The sequence below is a fragment of the Leucoraja erinacea genome, chromosome 1, assembly GCF_028641065.1.
Source record: "Leucoraja erinacea ecotype New England chromosome 1, Leri_hhj_1, whole genome shotgun sequence".
Classification (NCBI taxonomy): Eukaryota; Metazoa; Chordata; class Chondrichthyes; order Rajiformes; family Rajidae; genus Leucoraja; species Leucoraja erinaceus.
Genome location: NC_073377.1, coordinates 157682768 through 157698988, shown reverse-complemented (window position 1 = coordinate 157698988; position 16221 = coordinate 157682768). Strand labels below are relative to the sequence as shown.

The window sequence follows — 16221 nt, the reverse complement described above, 5'->3', positions numbered from 1 at the left end:
TGCTTTATCCATCCTGGTTGCTACACCTTCAAAGAACTCCCGCAATTGCGATTTCCATTTCATAAACCAATCTCGACTTTGCTTAACTGTCTAATGATTTTCGAAAGATCCTGCTATTAGCTCCTTCAGACGGAATAAGGGTCCTGACCTGAAACATCGTCTCTCCATTCCCTCCTGTCTTGCTGCTTACCCACCAAGTTCCTCCAACAATTTAGTTCTTGCACTCTACTCTGAACTGTTTCCTTTCTCTTTGCAATGCCGGTTTTACTCATGTATGGTTTTAATTAGAATCATGTGTGATTTTCTTTTTACCTGGATAGCATGCAAAACTTACATTGCATCTCAGTAAACATGTCGATAAAGCAATATCAAATATCAGTTGAGTTTTGGCTATGAAACCAGAAAGTGACCTATCCATATTCTCCAGAGTTGCTGCCTGACTCGCTCAGTTCTTCCAGCACTTTGTGTTTTTTTTTTTAAACCAGCATCTGCAGTTCCTTGCTTCTACAGCATCAAATGGAGCATCCAAAAGAAATTTAGATATATTTATAAGGGATATAAGGGATAGGAGTAGAATTTGGCCAGTCGGCCCATCAAGTCTACTCCACCATTCAATGGTGGCTGATCAATCTCTCCATCCTAACCCCATTCTCCTGCCTTCTCCCCATAGCCCCTGCCACGTGCTAAACATCTGTACTTATAAAAGGAAATAAATGACAGGGTTATGTGGAGAGTGGAGGCAAGTGGGACTGGTTGGACTGCTCCTATATAGTGACCATGCAAAATTTCCTGCGACCAAAGTTCATGTGGTTTCTGAATACGCTGAGGGACCACTACATTTTTTTCACTTAGAATTGCTGTGCAAATAATACCAACAACACTTCACCCTGGAAGTATTTCAGAATTGAAATTAAAATGCTATTTTTAAATAGCAAAATTAATCCAAATTTCAGTCAACAATTTCTTGAGCTTTTAATGAGGATCGAAGTGCATATCACAATAGCAATACCAGGCAAAATTTGACACAGGCGCATAGAACAATAAAAAGACGGGTGAATGAGGTACGTTTTGAAAAATGACATGGAAGATAGAAAGCGAATTAGGGACCTGGGGAAAAAAGTTCCAAAGCTTTGGCGGTAGGAGATCTAATTACCAACAAAGGAACAATTTTGGGCAAAGCGTGGATGTGCTTTGAACAATAAGCATACCAAGGCAGAGGACAGGTAGAATGGAGGCCACACTGTTGGAAATTGTCAGTCTTACCTCCAATAGTGATGCTTCTTTCTTTTTTGATGACAAATTGACATGTTTCTCCAATGTACTGTAGTATTTTTCAGTTTCTTTGTCATATTTTTTCTTTGCTTCCTGTAAAAAAATGCACAGATCATATCAAAACATTTTAACAATCACTGGCAACAGTTCGAAGCAAGGGGGAGACAATTTATTAACTTGTCTTGAGTTATATCCAAATGAGCAAGTTCAAACTGTCTGAATATCAAGATTGATACATAGATAAGAGACATGTTCTTAGGTGCACTAAGTGTAACATTTGGTATGCATGGAAGGCTGCCTTGTCTTCTAGTTAAGAATGTTAACTATTTTTTCCATCATAACATTTACAAGACAGTGTTCCAACGATTAATGGTTATTACTTCTTCAAAAAAGAAAATGACCACAATAGCAATTTTTATGTTAAAATTATGTATTTTTGTGCTTATATTAATGGTGCATTCTTTGTGTGAATATGAAAAACTCACAAAAAAAGTTTGTGAAATACATTCTATATGAAACACAAAAAAAATGATTAAGCACAATAACATTTGTGACACCATAATAAATGTCAACTATCATCAAAAATTCATAAAATTGGCAACTCTCACAATGCAAAGGTCCATCAGTGCCATGCCCCAGTTTTACCTTAGGTCCTGCAACATGTCAGATCCTGGAAGGGGACTGGGGACCACACTACCTAATTCTGAAGATTTAAACATTTAACGCATCAGCACTACGTCATTTAAGACTCCAAGGATGTACAGGTTTGTAGACTAATTGGTTTGGTAAAGCTCTAAACTGTAGGATAGTGTTAATGTGCGGGGATCACTGGCCCAGACTCAGTGGGCCGAAGGACCTGTTGCCACACTGTATCTTTAAATGTAGTGGCGCCATCGAGTGCAGCTGTCTGTCCTCTCATCCTTTTTGTTATTTTTAAAGTTTGTTTTTGGAGGTCTTTAGTCCTTTTTATATCGGGAAGGGGTGGGGGAAACCATCTCTCTTAGTCAATTCCTGGTTGAGGATGTGACTATCCTATGAGCTGCATCTTCACCACCTGCCATTCGGATTGGCGTGGCGTGTAGGAGCTCCGGAGTGCTGTGACTGCCGACTTCGACACCGTGGAGCTGAGGTCTGTGGAGCTTCCGTCCACGGACGGCGGGAGCTTCCAGCCGCTGGCGGCGCTGACTTTTCCAGCCAGTGGCGGCGCTGACTTTGACATCGCGGAGCCTGGGATCTCTCACGGAGGTCGCCAGCGTTGAATCTCCGCCCAGCTCGGCATGTGGACCGGGAGCCACGGTCTCCGGCAGGAAACAGAAATCACATTATAATTGCGCTGCAAATAATGCTTTTAAATTCCAATGCTCTTGGCTAGCCTCTCACTTATTGTCCTCCAAAACTTTCCATTTCATTCACATTACTTCACCCATCAGAGGCACGCACGCACACACAGAATGGTTCATATTCTGGCACCACAATCTGTTTAAAATTCTCTTCTTTTGCAACATTCATTTTATCAATTTCCGTTACTTCATGCTCCTTTATATCCTAAGGCTCACAACTATATATAAATAAACATGAAGCTTTAAGAACAGGACTTAAAAAAATTATTTAACGGCATTGTTACCTTTGCTGCTCCGATCAGGTCCCTTCGGAACCTATCCAATGGTTTCATAAATGTTTCGTCGATGTTGCGAGCCTAAGAGAAAATTAGAACATTTATACAAGATATTTTGTTCCAGCTGAAAATTGTAATACAGCGGATTTGGTGAATTTTGATAATCAGATCACTACTAAGACATCTGACGACATCCCGACAAAGTTCATCTTTCTTCCAAAGAACTGAGATGAAAAGTTGAATGAGGCAAGTTAATTATTTTTTTGTTAATTCTTTTTTGGAGGATCAATATTTCCAGCAAGGCCAACACCTAATGCCCATTCTTAAATGTCCTGAGAATATGACAGAGACACTTTGTGAAACATCACAGTCCTTCTGCTGAATATAAGTCTGCTATGGTGGTGAGAAGTAAGTTCCAAAAATCATACTTCAAGATTTCACGGTCAGTTTATTGTCACGTACCAATTAAGGTACAGTGAAATTTGAGTTACCATGCAGCCATACTAAGTGAAAAGCAACAAGACACTCAACCACATAAAAGTTAACATAAACATCCATCACAGTGGATTCCACATTCCTCACTGTGATGGAAGGCAATAAAGTTCAAGTCTGCAGGTGATGATGCTCCCTATATTCCTTCAGATCTTGGGCGGCACGGTGGCACGGCGGTAGAGTTGCTGCCTTACAATGCCAGAGACCCGGGTTTGATCCTGACTACGGGTGCTGTCCATGTTCTCCCTGTGGGTTTTCTCCGGGTGCTCTGACTAACATTATCCTAGACACACTCTAGTGACAATTTTTTTTACCATAGCCAATTAACCTACAAACCTTTGTTTAAGAAGGAACTGTAAATGCTGGAAAATCGAAGGTACACAAAAAAGCTGGAGAAACTCAGCGGGTGCAGCAGCATCTATGGAGCGAAGGAAATAGGCAACGTTTTGGGCCGAAACCCTTCTTCAGACTGATCGGGGGTGGAGGGGCAGGGAGGAGAAAGGAAAAAGGAGGAGCCCGAAGGCTGGGGGATGGGAGGAGACAGCAGGAGGACTGAGGAAGGGGAGGAGACAGCAATGACTAACAAAATTGGGGGAATTCGATGTTCATGCCCCCAGGATGCAGACTCCCCAAGTGGAATATGAGGTGCTGTTCCTCCAATGTCCGGTGTTGCTTGCTCTGGCCATGGAGGACACCCAGGACATAGAGGTCGGATACGGAGTGGGAGGGGGAGTTGAAGTGCTGAGCCACCGGGAGGTCAGGTTGGTTATTGCGGACCGAGCGGAGGTGTTCGGCGAAACGATCGCCCAAAACCTCCGCTTGGTCTCACCGATATAGATCTGCTGACATCTAGAGCAGCGGATGCAATAGATGAGGTTGGAGGAGATGCAGGTAAACCTCTGTCGCACCTGGAACGATTGCTTGGGTCCTTGAATGGAGTCGAGGGGAGGAGGTAAAGGGACAAGTGTTGCATCTCTTGCGGTTGCAAGGGAAAGTGCCCGGGGAGGGGGTGGTACGGGAGGGAAGGGAAGAATTGACAAGGGAGTTATGGAGGGAGCGGTCTTTGCGGAAGGCAGAGAACCTACAAACCTGTTGTTTAGGTAAAGCGCCCGCGGCAGCCTCGCCAGTAGTTTGTCCGTCATTTCACCCTTTTTATTATTTTTAGTGTGTCAAATGTATGTTTTTGGAGGTTTCTTAGTCTTTTTACATGGGGGTGGGAGGGGAGCTGGGGAAACCGTTTCCCAGTCACTTCCTGGTCGAGATGCATCTTTACTCTGAGTCACATCTTCGCCCCCCCCCCCCCCCCCCCCCCCCCCCGCAGCCTCGCAGCCATACCATCTGGATTAGCACGGCCTTTCCTACAGGAGACCGGCCAGAGCTTCAGCAGCAGTGCAGCACTGAATTCCATTGCAGAGCCGGACGATGCCTTACCAGGGATCGCCGTGTTGGAGCTCCGGAGTGTTGGACCTGCTGATTAACACCATGGAGCTGTGGTATGCGGAGCTTCAAGCCATGGGCGACGCTGATTTTAACATCGCAGAGTCCTGGGATCTTTTGCCTAGGGTCGCCAGCATTGAATCTCCGCCCATGTCGGTCTGTGGACTTTGGGAGCTGCGGTCTCCGGTAAGAAGTGGCCGATTCGCAAACTCCACGCCGCTGAGAGCGTTCTTCCATTCCGATGCCAGAGCTCCGATCATCCCGGCGAGAGGGCCTGAATATCGGGCCGCAGGAGCGGTGACTGCGGAGGCCTCAAAGGCCCCGGCCACGGGTGAACAAGAGGACGGTGACTGAACTTTATTGCCTTCTCTCACAGTAGGAAACGTTGATTCCGCTGGGTGGAATGTTCATGTTAAATTCTATCGTGTATTGTGTTATTTTTATTCATATGGCTGTATGGTAACTCAAATCTCACTCTACCAATTGGTGCATGTGACAATAAATGTAACTTGAACTTGAACTTGAATTGGCTTAGCTATTAAAAAAAAAGATACAAAAAGCTGGAGTAACAGCAGGTCAGGCAGCATCATTGGAAAAAGGAATAGATGACGTTTCAGGTCGAGACACCAATGGTGCTTTATTGTCACATGCGCAAATGCACAGCGAGATTATTTTGTTACAAACAGTCCAGTAGAATATTGCCACACCCAAGCACATCCCAATTAGCTACGTGAACAAGAATAGTCTACTGATCCCGCATGCATGCAGTAGAGATCGAGGGTTTGTAAGTTGCAATAGCCCACGTGATAAGATTCCGAGTCTGAGAATGATGAACGAGTAATCTGGCTGCATTTTAATATTTTAAATTCTAATAAATGTTTCAGGAAACATTGTTTTGAAAAATAAAATTGGAAACTGTGACCATGCAACTTCTTGCTCTCTTGGTGTTTTTGATGTTTCTTTATTTTACATGTCTTTTCCTACTATTTCTTTTGATTGTTATTTTTGGTGTGTATAAACTTTTTTGTCAATGATTAGTGATGTGCAGCACTTTGTTGCAGCTATGTTTGTTTTTAAAGTGCTCTATAAATAAAATTATTATTATTATTATTATAGCCCATCCCTTCTACTCCGCTGAGTTTGGATAAGACTCAGTCCCAGGATATTATAATCAACCTGTAACATGACTGGCAGGTAGTTTGTCATTTTTTCTTCACATTTTTCACCCACCAAAATACGGTGCCCGCTATAAAAGTGAAACTGAATTTTAATTTCTGGTGAGCACAATACTAATTGATAATATTACTTTTACCTCAGCATATGAAGTTCATTCTAATTCAGGGCTAAACAAAGGGGAAGAAAATAAAGGGAGAACTACCAATAATTTCATCCAAAATAACTTCTTATTTTCATAATGGAGAGAAACGTCTTATTTTCAAAATGCTGGAGAAACTCAGCAGGTGAGGCAGCATCTATGGAGATCATAATATTCATAATTCTACAATCATTTAACTGTCAAACAAGCTTGTTCACTTACTTTCTATGAAACTGGAACATCTGATATAACTAACTTGCTATGAACTACTATACAGGCTCTGGAATAAAGGCAGAACGGAATTCAGTTTGTTCGAGAAATGCTTAGATAAACAAGTTATTTCCCATTGTTTTCATGCTGGAAACTGTTCTGTTCCAACACAAACACTAAATGATAAAAATGACCCCACATTGGGTTACATGACCAAAAAACATTACTTAATGCTCTTTTCACATGGGAACATCTGTGGCACACAAGGGAGATTAAACACACACTGAAGCTAGTTCTCATGTTTGGACAAGGCAGTTATTTTGGTAGTGCAATATTTTATTTCTATATTTGTCCCAAAAGTATTAAAGCACACCACATTAGTTATGTTCATCCTTTCCCTTTCAGCTCAAAGAAACATTCCTTTGAACTGAAAGAGAGAAAGCAGCAAAGCATCATTTAGTATAAGGTTACACAGAAAAGCTGGAGAAACTCAGCGGGTGCAGCAGCATCTATGGAGCGAAGGAAATAGGCAACGTTTCGGGCCGAAACCCTTCTTCAGACTGATCAGGGGTGGGGGTGGGTGGGGACAAGAAAGGGAAAAGGAGGAGTAGCCGGAAGGCTGGAGGGTGGGAGGAGACAGCAGGGGAGCTGAGGAAGGGGAGGAGACAGCAAGGACTAACAGAATTGGGAGAAGTCGATGTTCATGCCCCCGGGGTGCAGACTCCCCAAACGGAATATGAGGTGCTGTTCCTCCAATTTCCGGTGCTGCTCGCTGTGGCCATGGAGGAGACCCAGGACAGAGAGGTCGGAGGCGGAGTGGGAGGGGGAGTTGAAGTGCTGAGCCACCGGGAGGTCAGCTTGGTTATTGCGGACCGAGCGGAGGTGTTCGGCGAAACGATCGCCCAACCTCCGCTTGGTCTCACCGATATAGATCTGCTGACATCTAGAGCAGCGGACGCAATAGATGAGGTTGGAAGAGATGCAGGTAAACCTCTGTCGCACCTGGAATGATTGCTTGGGTCCTTGAACGGAGTCGAGGGGGGAGGTAAAGGGACAAGTGTTGCATCTCTTGCGGGTGCAAGGGAAAGTGCCCGGGGAGGGGGTGGACCGAGAGGGAAGGGAAGAATTGACAAGGGAGTTATGGAGGGAGCGGTCTTTGCGGAAGGCAGATATGGGGGGAGATGGGAAGATGTGGCGAGTAGTGGGGTCACGTTGGAGGTGGCGAAACTGACGGAGGATTATTTTTTGTATGTGACGGCTGGTGGGGTGAAAGGTGAGGACTAGGGGGACTCGGCCCTTGTTGCGAGTGCGGGGATGGGGAGAGAGAGCAGTGTTGCAGGGTATGGAAGAGACCCTGGTGCGAGCCTCATTTATGGTGGAGGAGGGGAACCCCCGTTCCCTGAATAGTGAGGACATTTCAGATGTCCTGGTGTGGAACGCCTCATCCGTGGAGCAGATGCGGCGTAGATGGAGGAATTGGGAGTAGGGGATGGAGTCCTTACAGGAAGCAGGGTGGGAAGAAGTGTAGTCCAGATAGCCATGGGAGTCAGTGGGTTTATAGTGTATGTCGGTTAGAAGTCTATCACCTGCAATGGAGATAGTGAGGTCAAGGAATGGTAGGGAAGTGTCGGAAATGGTCCAGGTGTATTTCAGTGCCGGGTGGAAATTAGTGGTGAAGTGGATGAAGTCAGTCAGTTGTGTGCGGGTGCAGGAGGTGGCACCAAAGCAGTCGTCGATGTAGCGGAGGTAGAGGTTGGGGATGGGGCCCTGGTATGTATTGAACAAGGATTGCTCGACGTAACCTACAAATAGGCAGGCATAGCTGGGGCCCATGCGTGTGCCCATAGCTACGCCTTGTATTTGGAGGAAGTGGGAGGAGTCGAACGCGAAGTTATTGAGGGTGAGGACCAGCTCCGCTAGGCGGAGGAGAGACAGAGGTTTACCTGCATCCGCTGCTCTAGATGTCAGCAGATCTATATCGGTGAGACCAAGCGGAGGTTGGGCGATCGTTTCGCCGAACACCCTCCGCTCGGTCCGCAATAACCAAGCTGACCTCCCGGTGGCTCAGCACTTCAACTCCCCCTCCCACTCCGCCTCCGACCTCTCTGTCCTGGGTCTCCTCCATGGCCACAGCGAGCAGCACCGGAAATTGGAGGAACAGCACCTCATATTCCGTTTGGGGAGTCTGCACCCCGGGGGCATGAACATCGACTTCTCCCAATTCTGTTAGTCCTTGCTGTCTCCTCCCCTTCCTCAGCTCCCCTGCTGTCTCCTCCCACCCTCCAGCCTTCCGGCTACTCCTCCTTTTCCCTTTCTTGTCCCCACCCACCCCCACCCCTGATCAGTCTGAAGAAGGGTTTCGGCCCGAAACGTTGCCTATTTCCTTCGCTCCATAGATGCTGCTGCACCCGCTGAGTTTCTCCAGCTTTTCTGTGTAACCTTCGATTCTCCAGCATCTGCAGTTCCCTCTTAAACATTTAGTATAAGGTAGTTGACCGAAGATTGTTTCAACCCATTTTTAATGCACTAAAACAAGGCCCCTTTAAGCACCTTAATCACAAAACAGAAACATCTAAAATTCCGCAATCCACCTAGAAATGGCATGGTTTACATTCAGAAACGAGCTCTACATTAAGATCTGTTCCAGTCAAAACAGGACCTCATCATATTTGTATTGGCCTCAATACTTTGATAGCCCTTAAAGACACTATGACTATGATAGCCTGACACCATGGAGGGAATGGTGATAGTATCTGCAATCACTCAAAGAATCATGCATACCTTGATCAGAGAGGTTACACACTGGATGAGAGGGTCCATCCCCACCATGAAAGCTCGGCATGAGATGACTGGTCATCTCCAGAATGAGTATCCCATGCAGTGAAGCAATGCTAAAGTTCAAGATTTCATAAGATACATCCAAGTGATCTGCACAACTCAGTACCTGGAGACCAGAAACCCCGAAATATATATTTTTAAATGTAGAGGGCTTAGTTCTTCAAGAAAGGTACCACTCATCAGCAAGCTAGTTACTCTGGTTACTCTCTCTTAGTACTGGTGTTGATTGTACGTATTATAATTGCGCTAAACTGCTGAGATAAGTTCATAAGTTAATGTCATAGGAGCATAATTAGGCCATTGAGTCCATCAAGTCAATTCCGCCATTCAATCATGGCTGATCTATCTGTTTTTCTCAACTCCATTCGCCTGCCTTTTCCTTATTCGGGAATGTTGGTGCAAGATTCCCAAAAAGTTAACTTGCAAGTCAAATCAGTAGTTAAGAAAGCAAACGCAATGCTGGCATTGATTTAGAGACGGCTTATATACAAAAAAAAAGGATGTAATGCTGAGGCTCTGTAAGGCGCTGGTCAGGCTGCATTTGCAATATTGTGAGCAAATTTTGTCACCATATCTGAGGAAGGATATGCTGGCTCTGGAACGGGTCCAGAGGAGGGTCCAGAATGATCCCAGAAATTACTAGGTAAACATATGAACGTTTGTCAGCACTGGGTTTATATTCGCTGGAGTTTAGAAACATAGAAACATAGAAATTAAGTGCAGGAGTAGGCCATTTGGCCCTTCGAGCCTGCACCGCCATTCAATATGATCATGGCTGATCATCCAACTCAGTATCCCGTACCTGCCTTCTCTCCATACCCTTAGCCACAAGGACCACATCTAACTCCCTCTTAAATATAGCCAATGAACTGGCCTCAACTACCCTCTGTGGCAGAGAGTTCCAGAGATTCACCAGGTTTAGAAGAATGAGGGACCTCATTGAAATGTACAGAATAGTGAAAGGCTTGGATAGAGTGGATGTGGAGAGGATCTTTCCACTACTGAAAGAAAGTCTTGGGTGAGAGGTCATAGCCTCAGATTTAAAGGACGTTCTTTTAGGAAGGAGATGAGGAGGAAGTTCTTTAGTCAGAGGGCGGTGAATCTGTGGAATTCTTTGCCACAGAAAACTGTGGAGGCAAAGTCAGTGGATATATTTAAGGCAGAGATAGATATATTCTTGATTAGTATGGGTGTCAGAGGTTATGGGGGAGAAGGCAGGAGAAAGGGGTTAGGACGGAGAGATAGATCAGCCACGAATGAATGGTGGAGGAGACTTGATGGGCCGAATGACCTAATTCTACACCTATCACATGATCTAACCTTTGACACTTACTAATCAAGAGTCTGTGAATCTTGCCTTAAAAATGTGAAGGATAGCCATTAATCCGGAAAATGTCTGGAATTGCAAACCACTTTAGGGTGACTGCCATGTTTCCAGGAAACTTGACTTTCCCTATTAAGAAATTCTTCTCAGACCCACAACAACCTGCAGGGTGAGGTAGTGGGAACCTTTCCTGTTCATTAAATAAAATGTAAGAGGAACCCTTTCAAGTGCATGAGAGCAGTCAGTGGGTATCTACATTGTTGGGAGCCAATAATGTTGCAAATCCCAGTTACTTCCTCCTCAGTTAATTCAAATACATTACCTAGTTATCTCTCAGAAAACATCGCAGAGAACTGCTCTGGTAGCTTGGGAAATATATCTAGAGCAGAAATCTTGATTTTCAGCTCAGGTAGCATCTGTGGAGATAGAAAACACAGTTAATATTTCAGGCTCATGACCTTTTAGGACTTTGATGAAAGGTCACTGACCTGAAGCATTAACTTTATTTCTCTCTCCACCAAGGCTTCCTGATCAGCTGAATATTTCCAACATTACGTTTTTATTTCATTTACATTTAAGGTTGAGGACAAATATCGGCAGTGAATTTTAATGAATGAGTTGGAGTCTTTACATAAAATAAAGGCACAAGAAAGACTGCAGAAAAAGAAAGTGGGGAAAAGCAGAAAAAGAAAATTACTCAAAAAAAATTTAGTATTTTCTTTTGACTGTAGAGGTTGGTTCACTTTCAATAAGCACAAAAATTCTCATTAAAATGGGTACATATGTCATCAATTACCAGTTCTAAATTATTATGCAAGATTAATTGGTAATTAATGCACAGGAATAACAACAATTAAAATACGTTTGGACAGGTTAATGGATTGGAAAGGATTAGGGGGATATGGGCCAAATGTGGGCAGGTAGGACTAGAGTAGATGGAGCATCTTGGAAGGCATAACTAAGATGGGCTGAAGGGCCCGTTTCCATGCTGTATGACAATGATGCTGTAACTGCACAAACTCGCAACTCACTGGATAGTTAAAACAAGCTGTGGCATTGTTATGTGACTAACAATAGATTGGTGTAAAATGCTCAGGAAATATTGGTGACTAATTCATTTTGGTGACAAGATCTCATCAGTGCTCATTATGTATCATAGTGAATGCTAATTTTATCCAAAAAACAGGATTAAATCTGTGCTCAAATCTTACGATGCAGAAAGAAAACTCACTGATTCAGTGAGATGCATTAGATTTTAATGACACAAAAGTTTAAATTACATCATATCACATGCCCCACGCAATATCTTGATCATATGAAGTGCTCTGTAACTGAAACTGTACCATTGAAATATAATGAAGATCCCCAAATAAGCATCCATTAGTTTATTGACCAACATAATTCAATCTTTCCTTTCCCTTTACACCAGCCAGATTTGTTTAGTTGCACTTTGATGACAAACCAATTGACATCTAGCATAAAATAATGTAAGAACAGTGTTTGTATACAAAACAGTCTTAAAAATTAATAGCCATTAAACCAGACTGAAAGCGGCCTTTAGAATCACCAGCTTGTTAAATCATGCATTAGAACATTTTAAAGAAGTTTTGTTTACATAAATAAAGTTATGGATTAATTAATTCATAAAAGTACTAACCTATAAAGCTAATCTATACGAGCTAATTTATGTTTGAGTCTGTAGGTCCTTTAATCTCAGCCAACAAATCAACAGGGGCAGCACCTCAAGGAGATGGCCATGATGGCCACGGACAGAAATAGAAATCAGCCAATGTTTTTTTCACAGAAGAACTACAGTTAAGATTCATGAAAAGATACCTCTGTTATATAAATGCTCCCTAGATTAAACAGTCTGAATATACACAACCCTAATATTAAAGGTGTTATGGGAGAAGTGAAGACAACCCTGGAACAAGAGAGACCCAACATCTCGGTTAAGTCGAAAAAAATCATGCCCCTCGTGATCTCACGAGAAAACCTACTTACCTTCAAAAAAAACTTGCTTGATCTTTACAACCCATTTTTCTCATCTTTACAACCCATTTTTAGCATGAAACAGGAAGTCCAACATTGAACAGGCAACTAAACTCCAAATTTGATGGATGCGGTTAGTATGGAGACCGCATTTTTTTTGGTCACCTGATGCACTCTGGTTTTCACCCACATCTCAAAAAAGTGTGGGTTATTTGGTTAATTAGCCACTGTAAATTGTTCCTTTGTGTTAGTGAATTGTAGAATCTGAGGAGTGCTGACACAATGTAGGGAGAATGGGATTAATTAAGATTAATGGCTGCCAGAACAAACTGCCTTTAAATCCTTTTGTGTATTAACCAGCACCTGCAATGTGTGTTTCTACAGGAGGAACTGCAGATGTTGGTTTACCAAGAAAGACACTGAATGTTGGAATAACTCAGCTGCTCAGGCAGCATCTGTGGAAGACAGACGTTGTCTTGGGTGTGGACCGTTGTGGGGGGGGGGGGGGGGGGGGGGGGGGGGGGAGGAGGAGGAGAGAGCAGATGGGTGGACAAAGATCAGAAATGGTAAGAAGACAAAGATGACAAAAAGGTGTAAGTGATAAGAGGAGTAAACTATGAAATCCGAAAAAGGGATCTAGAGAGGGATCGGGCAGGTGTGGGGCGAGGAATAAAAAGGGGGCAAGGTAGGGCAGAGAGGGAATAGGGGACATGAGGAACAAAAAGAGTGGGGGGGAGGGGAACACTGGGAAGGCAAAGGGTAGTTTGGGAGGAGATGGAGACAGAGGAGGGGAAGAGGGCAGGAGGAGACAGGTAAAGGGGGTGGGGGGCAGAATAGTGGCAGAAAGGGGTGTGCAAATGTGAGGCAAAAGTGGGGGGGAAGGGGAAGTTGGGGGAGTGTGGGCTGTTACCTATAATTGTAGATTTCAATATGCTTACTGTTAGTTCTTTTCCTCCAGTTTGCGGGTGCCTCAAGTAGGTATGTTACAAAACTTACCTTCAGCGGCGCTGCAGTTCTGCCACTGACCGTATGCGCGATTTTGGCGCCTTTGGGGGGGAGGGGGGGGGTTAAAATGCGTTTTTCTCCTACCTGTCCTGGATTATATTTTCTCGGAGTGCAAGCTTTTGCTGAAGAATTGTTCCGATGGGCGTTATGTGAATTTTTATTTATTTATTTTATTTTTTAAATCGCCCAACAAGTTCAGTGCTGGAGTAATTTAAAAATCAGTTTCTAAAGCCGTCAACGCCGACAACGGGGACGGATTTCACGTACGGGACAGGTAAAGGAAAGCCGTTTATTTTATGTATAAAAGTGCTCCTTAAGATGCCTTTAATTCACATTTTACGTTGCGAAACAGTGATTTTTTTACCCCATACGAACTGGCAGTATTTTTCCTGCCAATATGGGGTTTAAATTCACATCAACCGCAACGTTCCAAATGATCGCGTTCCAGAAAAACCCACTCGCAGGATGATTTAAATGGCCATTAATTTGCAGGTATTAAACACTACATTCCTTCCATTTGGCCTATAAATCCATGACAATGAGATTTAAAAATTATGTGAATTCTTGCGTGTATGTTATGTGGACACTTAGGCTATTTAAAAATGTTGATCTTTTCTTAAGAAATGGATAGATGTTTAGATCTAGTAATTGAATTATGTAATTAGCTACAATTGGGTAACTAACTAATTATATGCTTTAATTTCAGGTCATCCAAGTAAGATTGTTTCATATTTGTTTCAGAATGCTTCAATCTATAATAACTGACAATGTCTTTCAGTTCTCTTAATTTTTAAGAAAGTTATGGCCTTTTGACTGTCCTCGATCACAGCTTTTGTGTTAATGGAAAAGCAATAGGGAACAAGATGCTAATTTCAGAGTATGAAAATGGCCATAACCTTTTTAATACTGAAGGTATGAAAGTGAATTAGGTGTCAAATTAAACTTCTTGTTATGCTTTATCTGATGGGATAAATTGCAGACTTGATTTTTAAAATCTCAACATTTTGTAACATTGCTACCTCAAGACACAAAGTTCGGCATGGGGGATAGGAATGCGTGTTAAAATGGTTAGATACCCGGAGATCCAGCATGCTTTGGTGGGCCAGTTGCAAGCGTTCAGAAAACCAGGCATAAACAAAGCATCCCTTTCACCGAACACTTGCTCTGGGTCCGTCTGGATCTCCCTGTTACTAACTATTTTAACTCTTTCCAATTTGCATTCAGACGTTTGTGTCCTGGGCATCCTCCATTGCCAGAGTGAGGCCGCACACAATTTACAGGAACAGCACTTCATATTCGGGTTGGGTAGTTTGAACAGTACCCAACAGCACTGAATTTGCAAATTTTAAGTACTCCCCCCACCACCTCTCCCTCTTCCCTCTCTCTTACCGTACCCCCATTAGTTGCCCATCCCTTCATCCCAAATTCCTGCTTTTCCCTTCCACCAGCATCCCTTCCTCTTGCTGCACAGTTTATTCCTCCTCTTTCGTTATCTTATAGACTTTTGCCATCTTTTTGTCTTTTCATTTTTGACCTTTGTCCACCTACCTGCCTAATCGCAACCCCCCCCCCCCCCCCCCCCCCCCCCCCCCCCCCCCCCCTTCTCACCTGTATCCACCTCCCACTTTTATCCCACAGTTTTCTCAACCCCACTACTACCTGACTGAAGAAGGGTCCTGACTAGAAACATTGCTTATACGGGTCTGAAGAAGGGTTTCGGCCCGAAATGTTGCCTATTTCCTTCGCTCCATAGATGCTGCCGATGCTGGAAAAATCGAAGCAAAAATGCTGGAGAAACTCAGCGGGTCAGACAGCATCTATGGAGAGAAGGAATAGGTGACGTTTCGGGTCGAGACCCTTCTTCAGACTAATGTTGGGGGGGGGGGGGGAGAAAGGAAGAGGCGGAGACAGTAGGCTTGTCATGAATACCATAATTAAATACCATAATTAAATACCATAATGCTTTTCGAAAAGAACAGTAAATAGCAAGATTATGGGAATAGTAAAACCGCAGACTGAAGCTAGCAACTTGCAATGATCTTTTCCCCTTGGGGATTTAGAGAACATTATATGCTCCAGTGAATTGATCCTTGAAATCCATTTGCTAAATGTTGATTATGCAGGGCATGATGTTGCAGATTAACTAAAAAGATATAGCTATCCACGGCAGGCATTCCATGGAAAACTCACAACCAACAAAGTTCAGCCAGAAGAATGTTTTCCAGGGTGGGCAATTCTGAGGCAATTCCCAGGGTGCCCAGTGCTACTGATCTCAATTGAAATGCATATCACCAACTATCCTAGAAATAGCATTGCTGGAGTTGCTGAGAAACACATTTACATTTACCATTTGTACAAAGCATGGAAATACATAACCCATTGCAGGCACAGTAAAATCACTATTCTAAACCTAGCTGAGTGAAGTAGTCCCTCTGGACTACACTTCCCATACCAGATATATGTACCACAAAAACAAAACTGGTTTTGCAGTTAATTATCTATTTTTCTAATTCAGATTTTGCCTACGTCCAGAAACTTTTAAATTACCACTATGAAAATTTCAGTCAATAAAAGATACTGATAACTAACTGGAAAAACAACATTGTTACTATTTGCAAGTCTACAACTGTCTTGAAATTCTTATGGAAGTCAAAGGATGCTAAATTAAAATCCAAGCTGAAATCTTCAGCAGCTGATTTAAAGCTGAGTCTCACGTTGTGA

General features: G+C 43.3%; 1 protein-coding gene and 1 long non-coding RNA gene across 3 annotated transcripts in view; one reads left to right on the top strand and one right to left on the bottom strand.

Moving 5' to 3' along the window:
• The window catches only part of arhgap10 (Rho GTPase activating protein 10), a 168327-nt gene that overhangs the window by 78425 nt on the left and 73681 nt on the right, over positions 1–16221 (bottom strand). The window contains exons 2-4 of one of the 2 annotated variants that reach the window (XM_055646528.1): positions 10826–10919; positions 2897–2968; positions 1264–1365 (exon numbers count right to left, since the gene is read on the bottom strand). In XM_055646528.1, the coding sequence (XP_055502503.1) occupies positions 1264–1365; positions 2897–2944 (150 nt within the window). In that variant the 5' untranslated portion in view covers positions 2945–2968; positions 10826–10919. The remainder of the gene's footprint in view (positions 1–1263; positions 1366–2896; positions 2969–10825; positions 10920–16221) is intronic. The other variant, XM_055646520.1, reaches the window with a different exon arrangement.
• Positions 4726–10814, top strand: LOC129703858 (uncharacterized). Its single transcript, XR_008724646.1, has 3 exons — positions 4726–6807; positions 8829–9867; positions 10096–10814. It is a non-coding gene; the product is annotated as an uncharacterized LOC129703858 (long non-coding RNA).